Source organism: Haliaeetus albicilla, chromosome 6 (genome assembly GCF_947461875.1).
Source record: "Haliaeetus albicilla chromosome 6, bHalAlb1.1, whole genome shotgun sequence".
NCBI classification, from domain to species: Eukaryota; Metazoa; Chordata; class Aves; order Accipitriformes; family Accipitridae; genus Haliaeetus; species Haliaeetus albicilla.
The window spans coordinates 7,835,673-7,861,699 of NC_091488.1; the positions used below are offsets into that span (position 1 = coordinate 7,835,673).

The 26,027-nt window shown below is 36.1% G+C and overlaps 1 protein-coding gene across 1 annotated transcript in view; it reads right to left on the bottom strand.

Moving 5' to 3' along the window:
- CFAP47 (cilia and flagella associated protein 47) overlaps positions 1 to 26,027 on the bottom strand; it is a 334,652-nt gene that overhangs the window by 217,460 nt on the left and 91,165 nt on the right. Inside the window, exons 34-37 of the mRNA XM_069784915.1 lie at positions 19,589 to 19,686; positions 19,168 to 19,284; positions 5,386 to 5,520; positions 4,822 to 4,934 (exon numbers count right to left, since the gene is read on the bottom strand). Of these exons, the coding sequence (XP_069641016.1) occupies positions 4,822 to 4,934; positions 5,386 to 5,520; positions 19,168 to 19,284; positions 19,589 to 19,686 (463 nt within the window). The remainder of the gene's footprint in view (positions 1 to 4,821; positions 4,935 to 5,385; positions 5,521 to 19,167; positions 19,285 to 19,588; positions 19,687 to 26,027) is intronic.

Genomic DNA, 26,027 nt, shown 5'->3' on the forward strand with positions numbered 1-26,027 from the left:
CCACACCCACTTCAGTTGATATATTGTAGGGGTCAAAGATTCTTAATTTTTTTATCAGCTCAGCATGTACCATCTTTCAAAAAAGCAAGCAATCAAATTCTCTCTCTTTTATTTGTTATATTTTGGTGTAGGAAAAGAAAGATATAAAGTTGTTTAGAGGGATCAAATTTGTAGAGTTTAAGGCCAACAGAAATTACTAGATAACACAATCTGAAGTAGTTATACATTGTAGGCCATTATGTGCAACACAATCATCCTTCAATTGCTTCTGATAACTGCCATCTGGCAGAAGCATTTTTCTGAGAAAGCTCCCCATATTATCCGAGGCTGAAGGCTGGATTAAATAACTTTCTGAGGTCACTTCTTGCACTATTCTCAACGTTCTGTGATTTGCAAACCCCATGTGGTTAAAGAATTTGTCATTCAGATAGAGTTTCTTCCCCTCTATTGTTAATCACCTTCGCTACTTCCAGGTTGAATTTGTACAACTCCAGCTTCAAGCTGTTGTTCTTATAAAAAGTTTTGTTCTATATGGGTTGCAGATAAACAAGTCCCTTTCCCAGGAAGGTGCTTTTAAATATTGATCTTCATCATTTCTCTTGTTAAGATACCCAGACTGAGTAACTTATAGGCATATCTACACCACATAAGAGACCTTAGAGACCTTTATGCTATTACTGTTGTGAACTGCAAGTCTATATGGCACAGTGCAGTGCCCCAGAGAGTGGAAATCCCAGATCAAAGATTAATTACATTACATGCAAGATCTGACACTAAGCTACACTGAGTATGTTCTGATGCATCCCAAAAGCCAGAGCAGAATGACAGTATAGTCTTCAGAAGATTTCCCTGGTGTTCAGTTGCTTAGGATTGAAGCCAGTTTCATCTCAGCCAACTGATATAAAATATTCATTCTTGACAGATATTGGGTGTAGGTGGCAAGGTCTTGGTAGCAGGGGGCTCTAGGGGCAGCCTCTGTGAGAAGAGACCAGGAGCTGCTACATAACGGACCCACTGCAGGACACAGCCGAGCCCATCGGCCAAGCTGGTGGCACCTCTGTGAAAGCATATTTAAGAAAGGTCGAAAACATCAGAAAGACAGAGGAGCAAGGAAAAGGAGTAAGAAACACCAGTGGGAACATCAAGGTCAGAGAAGGAGAGGGACAGGAGGTTCTCCAGCTGCCAGAGCAGATATTTCCCTGCAGCACGTGGACAGGACCACACCAGAGCAGATATCCACGCTGCAGCCCGTGGAGGGCCCCATGCCAGAGCAGTTGGATATTTCCTGAAGGAATTGTGATCTGTGGATAGCCCATGCTGGAGCAATTTTTCCTGAAGGACTGCTGCCAACGGAAAGACTCACAGAGCAGGAGAAAAGCACGAGGAGGAAGGAGAAGCAGAGAGGAACTGTTATGAAGTGACCGCAGCCACCTGCTCCCCATTACCCCCTGTGCCAGTCAGGGTGGCAGGGGGACAAGATGGAGGACTCCGGAATGAAGGAGTGAAGTTGAGTCTGGGAGAAGAGGGTGGAGAAGAGATGAAGTGACGTTTTGATTTTATCTTTGTTTCTCACTACAAAAGTCTGGTTTAACTCATTTTCAATTAAAATAATTTCCCCTAAATCGAGCTTGTTTTGCCTGTGATGGTCACTGGTAAGGTAAGCAGTCTCCCCGTCTCTCAACCCACAAACCTTTTTTAGCAATTTTTCCTCCCCTGTCCTGTTGAAGAGAGGGAGTGAGAGAGCACCTGGGTGGGTGTCCGGCAGCCAGCCAAGTTTACCCCACCACAGTCATTTATGAGTTTCTCCAGCTAGCAATGGACCACAGTATACGTTGTCACGCTTCTTTGAAAATACAGACAGACATATATAACATATTTCTGTCACTTCATTATTAGTAGTTTAAAATCATTGGCATCTCTATCTAATGCTGCATCACTGCTTCCTAGATATATTTAAGTAACTCCTCTTCATTACCCTTTGCCTTTCTGCTCAAATTTTTCCCTGATCTCTTTAGCTTATCAGTTTCCTGCAGTTCATCTCTCCTGGAAAGTAAACACAGTTCTTTCAGCCTGGGCCTTCATCTACAGAATCCTCTGTGCCAAGTGGGCTCACCCAGCAGGTCCAACAGGATTAGTCAGCCAGAGTTATTCTTCATTAGTGATTATAGTGACACGCAGTCATCTTAAATCTAATTATAGTTACTTCTAAATATAGGAATATATATATTTGGCAGATAATTAGAGACAAGTCACTATACATGACATGTCTGTCTTAAAGCCTTCCAGCTCTCCAATCAGAAGACTGACAAGTTTCAGTTTCTTTAGCCTCCTTATTGAGGCTATGGTTCATCTTTTCAGCTGTAATTGCCTGAACTCTCCTGAGTGAATATTCTCTGAACTGCTAATATTTCCTGTGACCTTTTACCCTGAAACTCTGGCAAAGCAAGCTTGACAACTTGACTGGAGCCTTGCAGCAGGCCTTCACAAGGCAATAGCTGCTATTTTTAACTGCTTCTTGTTCATTGGTTTATCTAAAGTACCTGTTTCAGGGGAAAAAAAGCTGGCTAGTATCAAGCTAGCTTGCAATGAAAGATGAACTAGTGGTGAAGGCATAGCCATATTTGTATATAATATTCATAAATTTCTGAGGAACAGTTTCAATTCAGGGGAACAAGGATGCAGAGATATCTGATCTTAAGTTGTCTGAACCATTACAGATACTCAGAAAGTTTTTTTTTTAAAGTATAACTCCTGTTTTTAAACTAGGACTCCTGTTCTCTGATATAGCAAGTAGGCTTTCCTAATTTTTAGTGTTTTTTAACACATTGATTCATCTGCCTCTAATCCCATATTTATGGATTATTTACTTCTAAAGGTAGAACAAATAACTTTAATGTGAAGTGCCTCTTTTTAGCTATTTTAACATCTTTTATTCCTAAACATGTTATAGTCATGCCCATCAAAAAATAACTCCTTTAAGTTTTACTAATACACTGACATCAAATTTCTTACTGAATACACTGAAAATTCTCCCTCACTTTTTATTTAGGCCATAAATATATTTCTTTTTTTTCTAGAAGTCTGTTACAAGCCTACCTCATTTCTGAGTTTCTCTGAAGTCATTCTTTCCAAAGTAAGCAGAACATTCTCTCCTACAAATCCTCTACCATTTTTTTGACCTTACACAACTGAATATCAATCAGCACTAATAGCCATAAACCTACACATAATCAATTAAACAAAGGTGTTGGTTTATTATTCATGTTACTACCACTTCAAAACCCACCTATGATATTATGATCTAATATAAAGCACCCACAAGACTCTCACCCATCTCAGCTTGGAGTTCTCAAACACTTCCAGCAGAATATTAAGAAAACTATTACTTACAAAGAACCTATTTTTCATTTAATGACCAAGATTACAAGTAAGGTTATGTTATAAACTCTGCAGAGGTCACCAGTGGATGACTGGTGTTTCCACAAGCTTTTATTTCTATGCATTTTTCAAATGTTTGCTGCTATATATAATTCCAAGCAGCTCAATGACAAGGTTGCCCACATTTACTTGTGTCTTGGGTTTGGTTTTCTTTTTTTCCAAAGGTGAAGTGAAAAACAGCCATGGAATTGACCTTTCTGAGAAACACATGATATTTTCAAGGCTTATATTTTTATGTTAATTCTTATTTGAAGTAATTGCAAAGAAAATGGAATCAAATCAGCCTCACAGCTCGCTGAAAACATAGCATTACTTGTCCCTTTTGCATATATTTACAATAACTATGTCATTTAGTACTGAAATATTGATCATCCTTAAAGACCACTGTATTTATGTTGAGTCTTCTTGAATTTGACAATATGTATTTGAAATTTTTCTTCTTCTCACAGTTTCTTTTCATACAGAAGTTGACCTTTGTTTTCCTTTTTACAACCTAATCCATTTTATCTGTAAAGGAATATCTTAAATAGACTTCCAGTCTAAACTTAAAAACTCTTAACTGACAGCCAGAGTCACTGCTACGTCCCTCTTGTCTTCACTAGTTAAACAGGGATTAGTGAAATTCCTGTATCTAATCATAAAGCCACCCAGCACAGAAAAAGCAAAACATACTTAGTGAACAAAAAGATGGCAATATACCATGAGTATTTCTGCTACTAAAAATGTTAACAACCTAATGTTTTCTTAACATTAAATCTCTCCACAATCCTTAGATGGCTTTCAGAAATGTAAGATAGAGAAATAACTACATTGCAACTGCAACAGTTTCTGTCTTGGTGGGGAGGGAGGATGGGGGCAAAAAGAAGCAACATAACACTACTATCAAACCTGTGTCATGGTCTCTTAAATTCCCAGACATGCTTCAATTAAGAATAAGAAACAAAACCTGAAATCTTAAAAGAAATAATTTTTACCTGCTCATGCTTCCACAATGCATTGATGTCAAAAATGAGAATTATGTTTAGAGGAGATATTTCAACTTCAGTTAGGCAAAAAAATAAAATAGAACAGCAGATCCAAACTGAAAATTAAAGCTTACAATACTTTGGGACAAAAATATTTATTGAACACAGATGGCTCCTCTAATGATTTGAAAGCATGGATTCTGCTCTTAAGCTCTATTGAGCTAAACTGCAAGTGTCCCACTGATAAATCACTCTGGATTTGTTCTAGGTTAAGGAGAAAAAGCCTAATCTTTATACTGACTAGTTTTGCCCTGCTTAGAGTTGAACATATTTCTAGTGTTCCACCACTATTAAATTAGTAGGTTTATATTTCCATAATGCTAGACTTATTAATAACACTAAAAAAATCATCACTTACTTAGGGGCAATGGTCACAGTCTTTCCTTTAGGTAATGAGAAGTCATCAGCATCTCTTCCTACAAGAATAGCATTGTATATCAAAGTTTTACTGCTTGGGTTTTTCAGACGCAGCTATCAAAAAAACAAGAACAAAATCAGTTTATCACAAAATAAGAAAGTACTTCTAATGACTAGGTAGATCATTTTTCTTCCTAAGGCGTGTAGACTTCCCACAGACTATCCAACCTCATTTCTTCTGAGTACTCTTTTTGTAGTGTACACTGTACTCCTATGCCTGTTAATCTCGTATTCCTCTCTATCTTTGATCTCAGATTTGTTAGATTTGTAGATTTTTTTTTTTTTCTGTTCTTACAAGCATAGGGAAAAATCAGCAGCAGAAGTCACAATCCCAAGCCTGAAGAGAAAAAAAAGAAGATACATGCTTCCATCTTCTGTATTTAGTAGCCTAATGACATGAAACCCATTCAGTCTTTGCTGTAGTATATACATAATATAAACACACATATATACACAGTGTTTTAACCTTGTACTGCTACTAATCTGAATTCAATAGTATCAGTACCTGTTTAACAACAGTTGCGTGGAGAGCACCTGTAAATTCTATAGTGTTCTTGGGTAAGTAGTGAGGGAGACTTTCATATAGGTAGACACACAGAATAAGCATTGTGACTGGGTTTGGATCACAGATGTCAGTGGCCTAATATTGAAAAGAAAAAAGAAAAAAATAACCAGATATTCAGTTAAAATTTTGCCTGTATAGTTCAGAGATATGAAGATGACGAACAAAAAAATTTAAGGTAATTCTTTTATACAAATATTTTCAACATAACTTGTAATAACTGGATTAGGCCCATAACTAAGATGAATATGAATCTTGTCAGTGCACCAAAAAAATAATTCTTGAAGACCAATGATATGCTCTGGTAATAAACCTATGCTAAAAACTAAAACCACCTTTTTTCCCTACAGTTCAACAGAAACAGATGTTCATTTTATTAAAATGAAGCATAATAGAAAAAGCAAGTAAAATTCACCGACTGGAAAAAACATATGTCTTTATTATCTTTAAAAAACCCCAAACTTCTAAAATCTTTACGTTTACTATGTAAAGTACCATCCCAAATACTCCTAGATACAGTTTTGCAACTGTTTATGAAGACATCACCATCCATCTAACAACTATATAGTTATTTTTATTGCAGATGCCAAATTGCTTTACAAAAGGTAGCAAGCATTACTGCATCTTAAATATTTGATTTACAGAAATGAATTTAAATGGCAACTGCAAAACATGTCAAAGCTTTAGTCCTCAGCGATTCTGGTAAATCACTGAAAAGAGAGAGGTAGAAACTCCTCCATCAAATGCACAAACTTTTCAGAAGACTAATCAAATGGTAAAGAGACTTAATGATGTGTCTTCCCACAAATACAGGCAGGAAAGATCTGGCTACAGATTTAAACAAATAAGATTCTGCACTTCCTAAATCAAACAAATTAAGTATTTTAAAATTTCATGCTTAGTAACTTATAATATAACGTTATTATAATAAAGTTGTCTATAATATACTAAATAAACTTTTACAACTGCAGTAATTTCTCTCCTGAATTAAATATCAAGTCATACTGAAAAATATACACACTTGGGAGTAGATTTAAGCAGCAAACCACTGCATTAACATGTCATCCCATTAAAAGGTGCTTTTTTCATTCAAGACATCTTATTCGGACCCCTTACATAACTGAGAGTCATTCAATACAGCAATATTTTGAAAAAGACCCTCACCTTACAGCAAAAACTTTGCCTAGTTCTCAAGCAAAAAAACCTGATCTATTGTGCAGTTGCTGATTGTCACCGTCACCCTCTCTAAGCAGCTTGGATGAGTTGCGCCTAACTACAGGTAAACTCATCCCATCGTTCCAGAATCAAGCCTCCTTCTTCACATGGTTTCATCACATCATGAATTTGAAGCTGTAAACCACTCAAAGAATAGAGCACATTTTTACTTATTTTAATATTGACTTGTACATTGCTTAGAAGCATTGTATATACATAAAGGCAACATCTTTTAAATCTGCATGGTCATGTAAGAGTGCAAGAAAAGAGGTATGAGACACTTTTAAATCCCAAGACTTTATGATACAAAACAGCTGTACTACTTGGTTTTTGAACTTACTAGGAGATACTTCATATTCAAATACATTAGCAATAAGGAAAAAGAGCTTTCTCTGATCAGCAACTATTGGAAGTTTCACATCCATTTCTAAGGACATGAACAAACAGTCTTAAATGATAAAACATTCTTTTGTAGCACAGGCGTACTTAGGATATCGAAGACTACATAATTTTTGCACTGTCCTAACAAACAAAAAAAGAAAAAATGAAGAAAAAAATTTATCTTAAATGGCAGCCTTTTTTGTTTATCTAGAAGAGGAATGAAGAGAATACATAACCAGTTTTATTTAGAACATCAGTTCTATTTGCACCAGTTTTATTTACAACACCAGTTTTGGTTAGAAACAAGTATATACTATAGGGGACCTGAATCTGCCTCATAAGTGTGTACACAGCAGGCATATTGGTGGAAAAAGGTCTAGAAAAAATGTCTGTAGCTTGTAAGCAAAAAGGAAAATCAAGAGTTGCATGGAATTAACTGCTCTCAGTCTGCTCTCAGTGTTCACCATCATCCATCCTCCAAAAACTACTGCAAGTAATAAAATCTCCCACTCACAACGTTAGCCCACATTGTGTGTCAGGAAATTACAGCTGAGTTAGTAACAGCACACAGATCTCTCCAGATGAGAGACTGCTGCATAAGTATAGCTTCCATAGGTACAAAAATCTCTCGCGCACATTGTAAGCACAAACATATTTGCTGATTCAAGACTAGCAAGCTATCAGTAAATCCAGTATACAACTTCCCTGCTTCTCTGCACGTACGTGCTTCCCTCAAGCAGAGCTTTGTAAGGAAGGTCTTGTAACGTAACCTGAAAAATCAGCAAGCCCGCAATTTATTAGATATGAAGCAAAAACTCATGCTAGAAGAGTGTACGGTGATACTGTCAGATCCATCATGGGAAAAGGGCAATTCTAACTGAAATTTGCCAGATGACTCCAGCTGTGGCAGTATGGAGACAGAATGTGATACTCCAGTGCAAGCCTTGGTTATCTTTTCTGGGTAAGTTAAGAAAGCAATAAAAATGGTAATGTGACAATTTTGAGGAGATCGGATTAATAAAAAAATTAAAAGTAAATAAATAGCATCCATCTAATAAAATGTGACATTAATTGAACTATATTGAATAAGAAGCCCAGGTTTTTGGCACATCCACTTCTGTGAAATATTTTAAAAACTTTGCTGCTCATATAAAAAAAATTATCACTCTAGATAACATATCTTGTTCATGGGTAAATTTTATTACCACTGTACCTTTTCAGGACCAAAACCTCTTAATAGTAAACTATGAGGATAAAGCTGTATCAACTTAATTTTCTTTTGATACTTTGTCAGTAAAGTCTCATTTTAATACTTATTGTCAATACCATTAAAATTTCCAGGGATCTCTGAGAATAAGAAATATTTCTATACGTTAATATTTCTCCTATAAACTACATTATACCAGTTTTTCACAGGACCACATTTTCAGCCCCCACATTATTTTATTTTTATGACCAACTATATTCTTGTCCTCAACATGATTAGATGTTTATTGCCTAAATGGAGCATTAGAGGAAAAAAAATCTTTAAATCTTTTTTTAATTGATTCTTATGAGGCAATTTTCATAATGAACCATCAATTCCAGAACCTCAATACTCTCCAGCAGATTAATCAAGGGAATGGATACTATTTCTAAAGCAGCAGGATGAAGGAAACAGAGCAGCTATTTAGCCAGTCACCTACTCTCTGATGCGAGCCCATGTAGAAATATTATTTGCATTAGTTAGTGTTTCACCTTAGTATACGTCTGCTTCTAGATGAGCCAAGTCTCTATTTTATTGAATAGGAAAAATGCTACACATTTAGATTATAACAAGAAAATGTAGCAATATTTTTATTCTAATAAAATTCTTGTACCGATTATATTTTCGTCTTCGGTATTAAGAAGATAAAATGAAGAATAAAAATCTAGATTATTGAAACATCTGAAAAAAATATGACTTAATTTAGAGTGTTCCTAAAACATGGTCAGCTATAGATATGGGATTTAAAGTTATGTTTTTCTCTCTCTTCCATTCATATTTCTCCAAGGCTATAAAAAATGGGTTTGGATAACTACTTAAAAATTCTTTTTTTTTGTCATTTCCAAGAACAGAAAATTGTAGCAATTAAAAAAAAAAAAAAATCAGTGGGAGATAAGAAGCCTAAAATAGTCAACTGAATAAAGCAACTCCATAGGAAGAACTAGTCCCATGTGGATTCCCACTAGGAACCTTGAAATCAAAGTAAAAATTTCATTCTCATTATCAGAAAGTTTTGGATAACTGCAGTTACTCTGCTTCCCAAATATTAATGAAGAGACTTTGGGAAAAGACGTCACATTTATTAGCCACATGGGCTGAAAAAAGGGAGAAAACTTTTTTGCCTCTTCTGGACCATCTTTAGTGCAGCAAGAGAGATGTATAGACATATCTATCATCTTAAATAATTAATTAATTTTTATTTCCAAGTTAAAGTTTTATACTAGAGCATATATTGCAGTGTCTCTACAAACCAGCCAATTCAACCTCCTAATTACTAAAAGCTGAAGATCCAACGCTCTGTGAAAAAGTAAATACATATTCCAAAGAACAGAACACAACAGCCAGTCCATCTTCAAATTTTGCAGAAAGGCCCTTGTTCCTCTAGTTAGTTCCTCCTGCAGGTATGGCAAAAAGCAGTTTCATGAAATGTCCCTTGTCAGAATACAAAAGCAGCTGTAATGACATTGAACAAAGATCCACAGGATCTAAATGCTTATGGATGTCCTTGGAGTTATCAGAGACTGGGTATCCCACCATTCTGACTGCCAACAGAGCAGTTGCTTGAGTAAAGAGTGTAAGAAACTGGGCAAATATTAAGTGGTCTTTCCATTGACATGATTTGCCAGCTTCTGGAAACTAGTGGCTTAAGGATTTATGGAGTACTGTTAAACACCTCTCTGTCATTATTTTAATTTCTTCTCTATTTCGTTCTTTACATACAGAAATAAGCCTGACTGTCATTAACAGTTTATGAATTCTTTTTAATTAGAAATTACTTACTGAGTTTTCTTCCTCTTTTGATGTTATTAAAATGCAATATTGACTGACATCTACTGCCTAAAACATAGGACCATAGAAAGCAGCTGAGATTTAAGTTCTAAAGCAGGAGGTCTAAGAAAACAAAACGATGCATCACTGAGCACAAGTACAAATAGCTCCACCCTCAAACCGCTTCTACTTGGTGATTGATGGATCAGCAACTAACAAAGGTTTTCTTCAGCTAGCAGAAGCTGCATTTTGACACAATAATTTTGTGAGGAGAAAGGATGTAAAGGGCAAACATTTGAAACTCTAGTGGAGCCACCTTCCTCCAAAATGACATAAAAAAACTTGATAGCTTAAAGCAAATATTCCACGTAGAAAAACCTTTATACAAAATAAGAACCTAAGAGCAGCCTATTGGCTCAGACCATGGGCCAAAAGGACACCACTACAAGCTGATGCCTACATGAAAACGATTATACGGTAAGTACGTATACACTTGAGTATTTTCCCAGGCTCAAGCATGAGACTTCCTGATCCACATATGATTCCTGTCTACTTAGAAATCTTCATGTCTTTTTCTTCCAGGCCTATGAGCAGTCTCCCTTTAACTCTGTGTAAAAACTGTAAAGGCAGCCTAAGAAAACACTCTCTTTTTGAAGTTATGTTCAGTGTAACCGAGAAAGAATCTGGAAGAAAAGATAGAGCTATAAGCTAAGTTTTCTTAATGAACGTGCTCTAAATAAATGCAATAACACCAAGCATTTGAAGTAACGCTCACTTTCACCAGCTTATGGCATTCTAGCCGTACACAAATTACAATTTAATTTTCAAAGAGTCAATAGAACACCACCAAGAAGTAAATAAAAAGAACTTACTATTTTTCTTTCATTTCCTAAAAACTCATCAAAACAGGGTGCCCGTCTCTTTTGCTACCAAGAATGAACCCACATTTGACATAAAAGAGAAGAGGGAAAATTAGATGTTCTTTTTTTGTCACAGATGGGTGAAAACAATTCTGCATTTCAAACCCGAAAAACCTGGAATAAACTGAATTCTAAATTCAGAAGTGCAAGGAGTCAAACCAACACAGTGTTTCCAATGCAGGAATAATCTTTCTTTCCCATCAGTCTACAAGTCAGAAGTTTCCCATCCATCATGTTTTACGGAAAGGAGAAATTAAAGAATTCTCATAGATGAACCCAGCAGTATTTTCTCCGGCTCCTTCAGCCCGTGAGGCACTGTGCCATAATGGGATGCTCCATGTCTTGCGTGTGAGAACCCTCAATTCAGTAGAAGAAAACAAATCCAGAAAGGCCAGTGAGGCTATAATCCATCCAAACTTGAAAGGGAAACTAAAGGCGGAGATAGTTGCCAGGACACAGCAAGGGCCAGCTGCTCTCTCTGGGCCAGGGACCAGTTGCCAAAGGCAACGTAACGCCGCCGCAGACTAGAGGCCAGCCAGGGCCTGTCCCACCCCACAGCCAGGAGCAGAGCAGCCGGGGGCACCGGGAATCTGAGTACTGGAAAAGATGGCAAGGCTTGGCTCATGGACTAAAAGCAGAGAAGGGATGTACCCCATTCCCATAGGATAAACACTATATAAGGGAGATGACTTAGTTATTGAAAGCTTCACAGACTTATTACTGACTACAGCTCAGCCCTAATTAAAATAAATGCCATAGTCCTGCAAATTAAATGTCTGTAGTCCTGCATGAAGATGTTCTGTGTGCTTCGTACTATAAGGAATATGAATTTTTGTTTTGTTTGGTACAACAGGAAGGAGAAACCTGTCAAGATATATTAGAACAGACAAGCCTTACCACATTTTTACCTATATACATATTAAATTCATCTTGCATTAAATCTCACTAGGTAACCTCTAAGTTTTCTAAATTTCCTGTCTATTTTATTAAGTCAGAGACAGGCAGGAGATTCCATAGCAAAGGCAGAACTGGAGCTCCCTGGTGGCAAATCCATTGACACCATAAAGTATAAAGGCAGGAAGAGTTACTGATTGCTTCCTCCCTCTTTTCTTGCCCTGTGCCCAGCCAAGCATTGCATCCTGCTCCCAGCAGTTCTAGCACAGCTCCTTGTCTAACCTTCAAGAGAGCAAGTATATCACTGGGCACTGATAGGAAGTTTCCCTGTCACTCTCCATAGTTCCCTAGATAATGCTTATCCTCATAATTCTTAAGATTCCTTTCATATACTCTTCATGCACTGATGTAATCATATGCTTCATCTTGTATTTCTATGTATTTCTATCACCACTGTTTTTTAAAGTTGGAATGTTAGGATGCACTTACTATGCAAAGTAAAAAAGCTTCTTGCCTGCCAAAAGCTTTAAACCTGAAGTCTGAAAAATATTCTGATGTTTTCCATTCACTTATCTCAGTAATGGCTATTGAATGTTAACAACTATTTGTAGAAGTTATTCCAATATAGCTGTGGTTTTACACCTCTACTGTTCATCTTTACTGCATTTTCATTTAAGATAGCAAAGATGCCAGAGTAGATTATCTGTTGAAGCCTAACTTTCTTTTGCCACCTACTTCTACTCATTTCCACTTAGATCAGAACTTATTCCCTCAGAAAACATTATTCTGTTTTATCCTGTGCTGAATTCATAAAACTGCATTTGTGACAGTAATCTACTACTCTAGAAATTAAAAAAAAAAAAAAAAAAAAAAATCGGTGTACTTCATAACAACATTCAGCAGAAAATTCACATAGTCTATATACATTATTTGCTTTAAAAAATTGTGTTAGCAAACAATAGCAATTAATAAAGTTTAACAGATTTATGCCTTAAATTGTATCTATAACAAAGTTTCTCAAAATATGAAAAAGCCTCTCATGTTTCTGGAAGAGTTAGGTGATTGCTTGTTAGCTTTTTATTTGTGTTCTAATGTTGCCTAGTTAAAGAAAATGGTGAAGCTGACAAACTGGATAAATCATTATACTTCAAATTCTAAATATTCCAAGTTAGAACTATGTCAAAACTGGACAAGAAATTCAAGGCCTAGTAGATTGGTTCTATTGCAAAAAAAAAGTTATTTAACTGTTATAACACTATCAGCTCTGTGCTGTTAATTCCATAATCAATTCTCCACATTTTCAATCATCTGTATATTACTAAAGCCTGGTCTTTAGTACTGCTGGTACTACTGCTCAGAAAACAGTTTGTAACTGCTTACAAGTAATGCCTCTTGATTTTGTGAAAATAGGTCTGACAGACAGAAAAGAAGAAAGAAAAACTTTATTAAAAGATATCAGGAAGTAGTAGATCTCTGAACCACCTCTTGTGACAATAACACTCTCCATTTTTCTGAACATGTAATTATTAGTTGAATAATGTCATGAAACAAACTATTCAATGGATGCAAAAATCATGCAAGGCTTTCCCCACTACAAAGCCTACAAAGCAATGATAAAAATAGACATCCTATACCAAAAAACAGCTTCTAGCAGGACACAAATAACTAGAAAAGAAAATGCTTGCAATCAGTGGCCACAAAATGTTACCTAGGTGACCAATTTAAATAAACAATTGCAAATGACTACTGAAAATTATGGCAAAAATATTAAATAAACAGAAGGTAATAAAAATACTATCTTAAAATTTCAGAAACAGAAAGCCATACATTTAATCTTTACTAGTTATTTCCAGATTTGTAAGGCTTAAACATTGAACTTAAAATGTAAACATATAGGAAACAATGCTGTTTGTGAACAAAAGGAGGTTCCTAATTTTATGTAGGCTTTGCTTATACAAGTGCAGCAGAGAAGTTTTCAGTAAGCTAGAAGTCAATGTGAGAATAGAAAAGCAAGTCTGGAAAAAGATCAAGCAGTAATTTTAGTGTCTAAGCTTAAAAGTCTATATTTTTTATGTTTCTACTGTACACATATATGAATATCCTTTTTAAAAGACTATAGCTATCGCAGACTTGTACATTTTCTCTTCAGAAATATCCCAGGTGAGATCATTATCAGGTCAAACTAATTTTCAGTTGCTCTGATGGAAGTAAAAAGCACCACCAATTTTGAAACATACGCTTTCTTTTTCTTTCATTTCTACAACATGTTTATGAGGTGCCCAAGGGTATAATTTAGGTGAACTTAAAACTTAACATGCCTAAACAGATCACTTGTTTGTTGCAGTTGCATATGTTTCAATAGATCTCATCATGCCAGTGAATCATAGAATAGAATCATAGAATGGTTTGGGTTGGAAGGGACCTTAAAGATCACCTAGTTCCAACCCCCCTGCCGTGGGCAGGGACACCTTCCACTAGACCAGGTTGCTCAAAGCCTCATCCAACCTGGCCTTGAACACTTCCAGGGATGGGGCATCCACAACTTCTCTGGGCAACCTGTTCCAGTGCCTCACCACCCTCCCAGTAAAGAACTTCTTCCTTACATCTAATCTAAATCTACCTTCTTTCAGTTTAAAACCATTACCCCTCACCATATCACTACACTCCCTGATAATGAATCCCTCTCCAGCTTTCCTGTAGGCCCCCTTTAGGTACTGGAAGGCTGCTATAAGGTCTCCCTGGAGCCTTCTCTTCTCCAGGCTGAACAACCCCAACTCTCTCAGTCTGTCTTCACAGGGGAGGTGCTCCAGCCCCCTGATCATCTTCATGGCCCTCCTCTGGACCTGCTCCAACAGGTCCATGTCTTTCTTATGCTGGGGCCCCAGAGCTGAACGCAGTACTGCAGGTGGGGTCTCACAGAGTGGAGTAGCAGGAGAGCATCACCTCCCTCAACCTGCTGGTCACACTTCTTTTGATACAGCCCAGGATACAGTTGGCTTTCTGGTCTGCAAGCGCACATTGCTGGCTTATGTTCAGTTTTTCATCCATTAATATCCCCAATTCCTTCTCCACAGGGCTTCTCTCAATCCACTCATCGCACAGCCTGTATCCATGTTTGGGATTGCCCCGACCCATGTGCAGGACCTTACATTTGGCCCTGCAGAACTTCAAGAGGTTGGCACAGGCCCAACTCTCAAGCCTGTCAAGGTCCCTCTGGATGGCATCTCTTCCCTCTAGAGCATCAACCGCACCACTCAGCTTGGTGTCATCCACAAACTTGCTGAGGGTGCACTCAATCCCACTGTCCATGTCCCCGTCAAAGACGTTAAATAATACTCGTCCCAATACAGACTCCTGAGGGACACCACTCGTCACTGGTGTCCACCTGGGCATTGAGCCATTGACTGCAACTCTTCCAGTGTGACCATTCAACCAACTCCTTATCCACTGAGTTGTCCACCATCAAATCCATGTCTTTCCATTTTAGAGGCAAGGATGTTGTGTGGGACAGTATCTAATGTTTTGCACAATATTATCAATAAGCTGAATTCCAGCCAAATGTTCTTTATCTAATGCTCTGATTTATCATGCTTACATATCAAAGGAAACGGTTGTTGCAACCGCTTTTATAAGGATGCTTAGGAAGATTCAGTCCTTTACAACCCACTTCAAGTATTTTTCCAGAATACCCTAGGAAAGATACGTATGAGAAGACAATTGCCACTCTAAGAGATAAAAGTGATTTCTAATTTTTTCACTCTTCTATTTTCTGAATTTAAGACTGCACATCAATATTAGATTTCTATCTCAGGCAAACCAAGGTATTTGCATTTACATTATAGATTGGTGGATAGACAGATACAGAGTTCTATCTGTATATTTGCAGTGTCATACAAATATTAGTCAAATAACTAAGAATTAAGAAAGAAATCCTTTTTCCTTAAAATTACTTTTGTCAAGAAGTTGTCATATTTACCAAGCTAATAGCTCCTTACTAAAGTACAGAGAACTGAAGACAAAAAAGTGTTAATCATCTTTAGAGATGATTACAACAAAAATACGACTAAAGCATTAAGTGACGGCCAGGAAGTTACCTTTCTGAGTGCATACAATAATGTATAGACTACCTCAAGTAAAAATCCTTACTGGATATATACTGGAAATTCAAAAAATGCTGTGTTGTTGCATTTCTTTCCTCTTCTCCACTGGCTGCTGACAGCATCTTCTTACCCTCCTTCATTTCAGACTCAAGTCTTGGGGTTACCATCTACCCTCCTCTCCTGCTTATATGGCCGTGTTATTGCCCAGTTTCACTGCTTTCTACTCCACAGCAACGCTGAATTCCCCCGTTCATTTCAACAAAACAGCCACATCCATTTTCAGCTTCTTAACTCTCTCTGACTTTACTCACATCATCTTCTACAGCTTGTCTGAAAATATCCTCCCTTTTACTTGGTCCCAACTATAACTGTCAGTATTGTTGACCCCAATTTTAAATCAGTCAGCAGCAAAATGAGTTCCTCTACTGGCTATCCCCAATCACTGCATCTTCCCTCCTAATCTATCCTTGTCATGTACATTCCCTCCATATCACTGTTATCCACCATCCTATCTTGCAATATTTTATTTTGGGCTTTCAATTGGATCTTCTTTAAATCAAAGTGTTTTAGAACTTAAAAATATCAAACACAAAGAAAAAATACATAGAAAGACACCATTAATACTCCAGGGTTGAACTGTCAGTCACGATTTGAAAGTGGAAACAAAGAATTTCTTGCCCAAAGTACTCCATCTTAAGCCTATACCTTAATCCTTAAAAGGATTTAAAAGCCTTGAACTCTGTTAGAGGTATCATTTAAACTTGCAGCTGAAGTATTCCAGACAGTTGAACTTTATTATTATAGAATCTTAGATTTTTAAAGTGACTGAAAGTGCCATCTATTCCAGACCTAAAAAGTGTCTCAGCTTGTGCTGTCACCACCATCCTTGCGTTAATTAATGCAAAGCTGTCCTGAAAGTTCAGAAGCAGTGATTGCCTGATAGTCAAGAACTTTGCCAATACTGTTGGAACATTTTAGCCTGCTAAATTTAAGAGACAAGACTATGAGAGAAAAAAACAAAATAGGATAGTCCAGCAACAGGATTCATGTATTTTTCTGCTTTTATTGCTGAAGAACAAGAAGCTTAAGAAATTTCTACAATAGTCTTAGAAATATGAATTCCAATAAATCTAGGCAAAAAGTATCCTTTACTTTTTTTTTTTTTTACTTTCCACAATATTTTGTTTGTAGAACATGTCTTAGCTAAAATTAAAATACAGACCTTGAAGATCCAAGATCTGTTCCTTTTCCTGGTGTTGACTGATTACATAGCTTTGTTAAAATTCCTAGTCTGTATGGAGATGGACTTTCCCATCTAAAAAAAGACCAATACCTCAACAATACGCTGAACTAATAATATTGTAGTATTGTAAACATCGTAGTCTTAAAACACACTAAGTGCATTAAAGAGAATATCCTGGAGTCCTGCTTCCACCTTTAATGTGGTTAACTCCTTCTGCATATCCGGCATCCAGCCTCTGCCTTCATGTCCTAAACTGCCTGTTTTTCTCATTAAAAGCTGAGGCAAAATATGCCTTAATTTTGAGGATTATAACTAGATTATCTTTTTATGTTTCCTGTCAGTCACAAGTATACGAACCAGTAGATTTTCTCGGTTTAGCCTGTCACAGCAAAGCAATTTATAACAGCATATCTGTATCAGGATGTGGGAGCAAGACAGTAGCTGATACAACAAGAAATAGCAGGGTGAATTTTTCCCTGTAATCATAACACAATTGAATGGAAAGGGGAAAAAAAGTTGTAACTGAGCTTTCTTTCATACTACTTTGTTCACAGCACACCTCTACATCTGATTCCTAATACTATTAATACCTTTGGAAAGTTTCCTCATACACTGATGAATACTATGTCTATTCTACTGTATCCTCTTCTGGTCTTCTAACCAGCTCAACATGCTCCACACCCACCCCAGCCCATCACAGTCCCTGACATTCACTTTGCTCATGACGGAAGCTGCATCACTCTGCAAATTCTTAAGAGAATGATGCGACATCAAACAGTTTTTACTAGTTTTGGTAAGGACAGGATTGTTAATGGCTCAGCGAGCAAAGCAGAAAAGGAAAATAAGAGGGAATCTGCTATTTTAGATAAGTAACAGTTTGGTAACTAACACACGCAACCAGCACATGGAAGATAACAGCATGAATCCCTGTGAGCACGTAACCTTGAAATACACCCTTGCCATTGCTATTAACAGGCTTTCTACTTGTACTGAATTTACAGGGCCTCAGCACTGGGGTTTGACAAGCCTTTGTCAAGTCTTGTTGAGCAGCTCATAGAGCTTTGCTTTACTTGGTTTAGCTGTGACAGCAACTTTTTTAATTGATCAGGACTCTGTTACTGACTTGTTTTACTCTTATCTTTGTATGTTACCACCAGAACCCACAGCTACAAATAACTCGCAAATGGTGAGTTAAAGAAATGCAGACTTGAAGCAGGAGAAAACTGGTTTTAGGGGCAACAAAAAGAACAAAGAAATAATATCCAACATATGTAAAGGGCACCATACATAGAAAATTTGGAGCTGCAGGACGATGAAAAAAGACAGCAATATAAATCATGTTACTAAGCATATAAATGTGATCCAAAGTGAACACTAGATTGAAGAAGAAACTAACATCAACACCACCACATTCCTGCCAAAAAAGGATGTCAGAAGCTGACAGCTTACAGTGTTACTCTCACCAGCAGTCCTAAACTACTGACTTCTGTGTGCAACAAACCCGGGACAGAACCCTTGTGGGCCTTTGTGATTAGATAGATGCACATAAGTGTCACCAGACATTCATATATTTTTTTTACCACTCCTTTTTATGTTGAAGTGCATTATGTTTGTTCTTAAACATATTTTTCCTAAATTGCTTTAGAACGCTAATAATAAATTCCATTCAGGTTTTCATTGTGTGATTTACAATGCTAGAATCTGAACTAAATTAATCTTATGTTCAGCTAGTTAGATACATGCAATTCCACAAAGCAAGGAATTATGGAAATTACTTGTAATTAAGTGTATTTATATGAAGCGGTATTTTGGTTTCCATCATACAGTACCACATCATGAAACAAAACTGCTTCACTAAAATCTCACTTTAATTTGAAATACAATATTACTATCATAAAAGTAAAAAAAAAAAAAATACATTTAAAAGTATATTAGAACCACTAGTGTAAAATCATTTACCTTTATGTCTATAGCCAGACTGACAGCATGCATAGCATTCACAAGTATCAAACAGTTGTGCAGAAACTGTTCAGGAGTTCTTGGAGTAGTATACATCCTTACAAAGTGAGTAGCAATCTAGAGAAGACAGAGAAATCAAAACTCTTGATGTTCCACTAAGCAAAAGGACTATGTTTGTATTTTCACTCCTTCAGCAATCCATAAGATCTAAATTTTGAACTAAAATTCCCTATTAAGAATATACCCAGAGAAAAGAAAAATTAATACTGATATAAACACTCTAGACTTGCTAAACTTTGGCGGTTTTTTCTTTATTAAAAACCACGTAAGCCAACAGTTCCAAATGAAAATAAGGCCTGAATAAGCCCACTTACATTAACAAACGGTATAAAACTTGCACAATATTAAGAAAAGTCCTTACCAAATATGGACAATAAGCTGCCAGCTGTGCTGCCAATACCAGGCCATCTAGAAGATCTCGGTCAAAATTTACTATCCATCTCATTGGTGGTACTTCACCTGATTTAAAAACAGAGCAAGATGAATTAGACTCTTCTCCCCTTAGATGCCTAATTTTATTCTTGATATGATGACTATTTGAAATGACTGAATAGAAGAAAGAATAGAAAAAGGAAAAATCTGTTCACATGTAGAATTTCCCAGGTATAATTCTCTTCCAGAGCCATTGCTGAAAACAGGAAAAATCTCACCTAGAATATTGTAACTATTATTCATACACTCTGATACAGCATGCAAGAGTATTCATCACAACTGATGGGAAAGCAGGTAAGCTAAACTTAACCTCACAGATTAGGAACCTAAACATGTAAATTATATTTCTTTTTATAGGCATAACACTCATAGGGGTACTGAAACTCATGAAAATATGCATGAATCCTTTAAAGTTGCAATGTTTAAGCACATAAGAAGGAAAAGGTTATTGATTTTCTTTAAGGTCACATTAAATTATTTGGCACAAATGCAATATAAATGAAAGCTAACAGCTCAATTCCTGCAACATAGATCACTACTTCTACAATTGTATGGTAAAGGCCTATGCCTCGCAAGGTTAGATTTTTTTTTATATTTCTAGTGTTTTTATTTAAAATAAAACTGATTATTAAGAAAGTAAATACCGTTTATTTATTAGCATTTCTTATCTGAAGCATTCCATGTCTTAAATATTTAACACAGCATTTGAACAACAGACTTTTGCTCTTAAGCATCATAATAAACCATAGGAGAATACAGTCGTTTGAAAACTCTCAACGTGAGATACTCCCTACAAAAAGTTACTGACATACCAAAAACTAAATGTTTTAAATCACTGTCTATACCCAATTACCGGTATTTTGCCAGTAAATGTGAAGCATGAACACAGAAAATAAGATCCTTTTTTAAGGAGAGCAATCTTGTCACAAATATTCAAGTACTGAGTCATGACTTCTCTGTTGTATTATTTGCAGTTTCTTCCAACTTCTACTACAAAAATACCTACTTCTTAATTTTCTTTGTTTTCATTACCGTCTCAGGTCCAAGCTCCCAAATTTAGGAAACACTGGATTTCAGCCACTGGCAAGGTTTTCAGATAGACTGGGATCATGCTTTCTCATACAGGACAAATTATATAGCTTTTATTTCACTATACATCCAGAGAGTGTATTGTTTACCAAGTTTGAAGCTTCATAAGTTGAATAAAAACCACCAATATGCTACAGAATCTGGGATGATCAAAAATCTCCTACATATTATAAACACATAAATATCTTAATGTTATAATATAAAGAAATGTTCTTTTCTTTCAAAAATGTTACCATTAAAAGATAAAAAATGTTTGTAACACTGAACTGTTAATGATAGTAATATAATGACGTTCAGAACAGCCCAGTATCTTCATTAGCAAAAGAATTTGGAGACACCAGTACTTGACATAGCAATAGTTTAAATGAACAGAAGCATAAAATGTTTCACCAGGTTACACGTTTCAGACCTTTATTTCAATCTGTCCTTATTAAGAGCTTCATTCTGCAAGACCAAACACTTGAAAGCAGGGGCACAAGTCATGTATATTTTACAGGTCTCTACCTTTACAGAAGGAATACCATTAACTAAATGAAAGTTCAAGAAAGAGAAAAGCATAGATTCTCTATGCGTTTGGAATACAATGGTCTCATTTAGTCATCAATGACGCTGAATCTTTTGCTCTCACAAACTAGATAACACTATGCTATAGATGTAACACTTCAATCAGTGTTACTAAGGGTTTTAAACTTGAGATAGTATTTTGGGGTATGTTATGTACCCTATGAATAACAACTATCAAAACCATACTGACTAAGACAGAAAGTAGGCTGTTGTATATTGAAAATCATTAAATTTCTTAAGGTAACCTTATTCATTCCTAAGTACTTTCAGACATCAGCCAGGCTGATGCAACCAAGCAAGTTATTGTCCAAAAGCCAGGCCACAAATCCAAAAAACATTCAAACTGGAAAAAAAAATCCTGATCTTAAACTGAAACAGTGGTAAACATTCCACATAGTGTTGAAGACACTATGAATCTTCAGAACGGTTTTCTTTTACTAGAACTTATTTTACTTGAGTTTATATCTCATCGATTGCCTTTATCCACCTACTTTAGTTTGATATTAAGTGTGATTGCAAAATTGTAATTAGTGACAGGGAAAAAGTAGCAAGAGATGCTGCTGCTAATGTCAGATCATAATTTATCAACATCAGCTCAAGTAACTTCAACTGGTCCCCTAAGAAGTACAGTTAAATCAAATTCGCGAATAAGTAGCTATTACCAGCTACAGGAATAAAGTTGGTTGTAGAACTACTCATCTGTACCAAACAGATTAGTTGTAAGCTTATAAAATTGTTCTACGGTGCAGTAAACTTTATGCTTTAGACTAACTTTAAGAGATAAACTATTCAAGAACCAAATAGAAGAAATAAAATAACCATGGGGCAAATCATTAAGTAGGAAGTGCATTCAGATGGAATCCTATATTAATGCAAAGTAAATATATCAAATTGTAATCTCAAATAAAAATTAATGCCAGGAATGACTAATCTTTAAGTACTTGCTTTCATAAAATAACTAACACACAAGAGAATTTTATCAAACTGTGACTTTATATGTCATAGAAGAGTTAAATTCTTACAGAAATTTCCAAGATTGTTCACAAATTTCCAGAAGTAAAACTTTGATGTGCATATGCTTTGCACCAGGGGGTGCTGGTTCACTAGGATCCCGCTAAGACAGACACTAATATTTCATAAAGTATCACTGCCAATTATTGGAGTTAATGCTATAGGGAAAAAGAGGTTATTATAAATAACCTTATGATCCTTTCAGCCACTGGGAACCCCAAGCTGTGCAGCCCTGGAACTGACCTCCAGTCAGGATGCAGCACACTGTACAGACGCAGTCTGTTGGAGGGTTAGCTCCTACAGGATTTTGTTAAAATAAACCAATTCTGCTAATCATTTCTACCATCAGATGAAAAGATTGTTCACGTGAGAACTTGGTGCTGTGGTTTTAGTTAAAGACAGGGGGACACAAGTGGGAGCTGCATACAGGCTCCTCTGTTACAATTAGCTGGCTAAATTTGTGCTGTAGCCAAGCGATATGCACAGCGCAGCACAGGCCTGCACCTTCTCAACTTAACTGTTATGTGGATCACTTACCTCCTTTGTATACAGTGATCTTGCAGTCAGGATCACTACAACATATTAATGACTTGGTATATTTATACTATTTGAAAAGAAGGTCCCCAAATTATTTAATTCAAAATCATCCAAAAAAAAAAAAAAGTACCCTTTCCAGAAAATATCAAAACCAAAAGTGTTTTTCATTACCAAGTACTTTGTGAGGAAGTACTTGGTACAGCTTCAGGATTATCTTTTGCTGATTTGAAAGGAAAAAAAATTACAGAGGAATCAAGTCTTCTGTTAGCGATCCAAAACTGCATTTGAAGTACAGGTCAAAAAGAATTATTTAGAAACAATTCTGTACAGGACTTCTTATGACATGACACATAAAAAAAGTAGACATTCAGAAAGAAACCCAACCATACTCTATAGGGAAAGATCCTTTTTTTTGTGGGATGAGAAAAAAGGTACTGTTAGGTGGAGCACAAAGCTCACTGAAAAACAGTAAGCCTAACTATCAGCTGTCCACAGATCAAACTGCAAAGTCCTAGATTGTATACTCTTCAATATATTCATTTGCAACTTGGAAAATAGCATAAATCTACCTTAGTCCAATCTGGAGGTGATATCAAGCAGGTGAAAGAATTGACTCTGGGAAGAAGAATGGGTTGCAAGTACTCATGAGGAAAAGACTATAATTTAAGCTCTTGAGGAATTGGAGTAATGATCTGAAACAAATGGGATGAAATCCAATAATGATGCCTGAAGTGTCCTGCACTTAATTAAGAATAATTCATTACACAAGTACTAGATGGAAAATTGGATAGATGGAAATTCTGCAGAAAAGAATCCAGAGACAACAGCAAATCTCATACTGTTGCAGAAAAAGCAAATACTTTGCTAGGATGCATAAATAGGAGAGTTGTATCTTAAAGCAGGTAGAATGATCCATTAATTTCTATTCAGATCTAGTAAAGTCCCACCTGGTATAAAACCAGTAATTGGCACCAAACTTCAAGAAAGCCATGGATCAACTAAGAGAGTTTACCAGAAAACGAACAAGCTGAATACACAGAAAGACTGAAAGAATGGAATTGTTTTGCCAAGAGCGGGGAGAGGGACTAACTGAAGCAGAACATAATGATTTGCAAATATGTATAAAGTTACTAGAAAAGCAAAGAAGATCCACTGCACCCCATATTTCAGAAGGAAAAGGATGGACTTAAACTCTAGCAGGGGAAATTTGGGGTTATGTTAGACAATAGGAAACTCTTTCAAATGGAAATGAGTGGGAAATACTGGCAGATGTTAACCTAAAGTGGACTATGGATTCTGCTTTTCCAGAGGTTTTTGTAACAGTCTAGGCAAATACCTGTCCAGTACACTACAGGTATAGTCAGTTTAGTATTTGCACACAAGAATGAAACAGCTTATTTCTGTTCTCTTTCTCCCTTTCCTACTTTCTGTGCTTTACTGTGGGTTTTTTTCAAGTTTCGCTTTTATTAACCAGTCCATCAGTATGCTTTATCTCACTGGCTTACTAAAGTAAGCTGGTAACAAAGTATCTCTTTGAAGATGGTAGTGTTTTAATTCAAAGAAACACCCCTGAAAAATGGGTAGTTGGATCAAGAGTTCCCAGCAATCTCTGAAGTCAAATATTTCACCATTTTGAAATAGCTGACACATCTCACTACTAACAGTGAAAATGAAATCTTTAAAGCTGTTGGCCCCTCTTCTGAAAACCAGGAAGAAACGATATCCAATCTTATTTTAAATAGATAGATGAAGGTATTCTTTGGCATCAGTCCCACAAAAAAAAAAAAAAGTACAAAATTGTTAGCAAGACAAAATCATGATCTTCTTTCTGGTAGGAGAATACTGTTTAGCCCTCCCCCAAAAATAGTACACTTAAACAACTCTTCCACCACACACACCACATTACTTTCACTCTGGAAAAAAATAACCATGAAAAATTATCATTAATCTTAAAATAAAAATTCCAATAGAAAAGGAAAAAAAGTTGTAACACAGAAGTATGATTGATGTATTGGTATTATCTGGATAAGAAGACCATGCAGAAAGAACAAAATGGTCTTATACCAAGCATTAAAATTCTTAAAGGATCAGACTTGGTTTAATCTACTAAGTTTAAGAGTTATTTTATATAAAAAAGTAAGAATAGCAATAAATCTTTAAAGAAAGTACTGTATTTCTTGTGAAGCTGTTCTACTGTTTTCACAAGCAATAAAAAAGTTAAATCTTTGCTATCAGTTGCAAAATCAACTGATCTATGTCTAAGGAGGCACAACAGACATCTTCACAAATGATAAATCTCCTGTTATATAGCCACAAGCAATTTTTTCAAATTCTGAGTTACTGAAAAGCAGAGGAAAAAATATATAGGATTAGGCTAATATTCTAAAAGAGTTTCCAAATAAACCTAATACATTCACATAAAAATCTTGCAATTTATGACCTTTAATGATCTAAGGTATGAAATTGCACTTCATAAGAAATTAATAAATTAGACTATGGAACTACAAAGGAAAATTAACAATTGAATGGTGATGTGAAAGCAGTCTATATAAGTAGGTGTGATATTCAGAATGGGAACCAGACATTATTGTTAAATGGCTCAGTGGAATACACAAGTTTGTCAGTAAAGGAAGTACCAAATTACAGTATTAAGCAGCAAGCTCAAAACACAATATTTTACATACAGTACAGATTTTAAACCTACCTATTGCTTCAGAATGGTGTGATGCTAGGAGTTTGCACAGGTTCAAAATACAATTAAACAAATTCACAGAATAAAACCCTAGTACAACCTTACAGAAGTACCACTTCCACCTCAAGTAGTCTTGAATTTCAGATCAGGAAGTCTCACAGTATGCATAAAGAAAGTATTGCCATATGTTTGCACTGTTACTGATCTCTAAGCATCTTCTGTTGGAGGTAGAATATTGAGCTAGATAGACCTGTAAACTATCACAGTATGTACTTTTTAATGTAAATTACTGCAGTAATAATGGTTTATAATATTATATAACAACTTCCTATTCTGGGATCTCAAAATCTCTGGAGGTGGAACTAATCTATAGCTATAATAACGCCTATAGTCCTGTTTCAATAGCTTAAGTCTGGTACTGAATAATGCAAACATTTACAGAAGAAATATGTAGCAATAACTTTTTCTGTAAGTG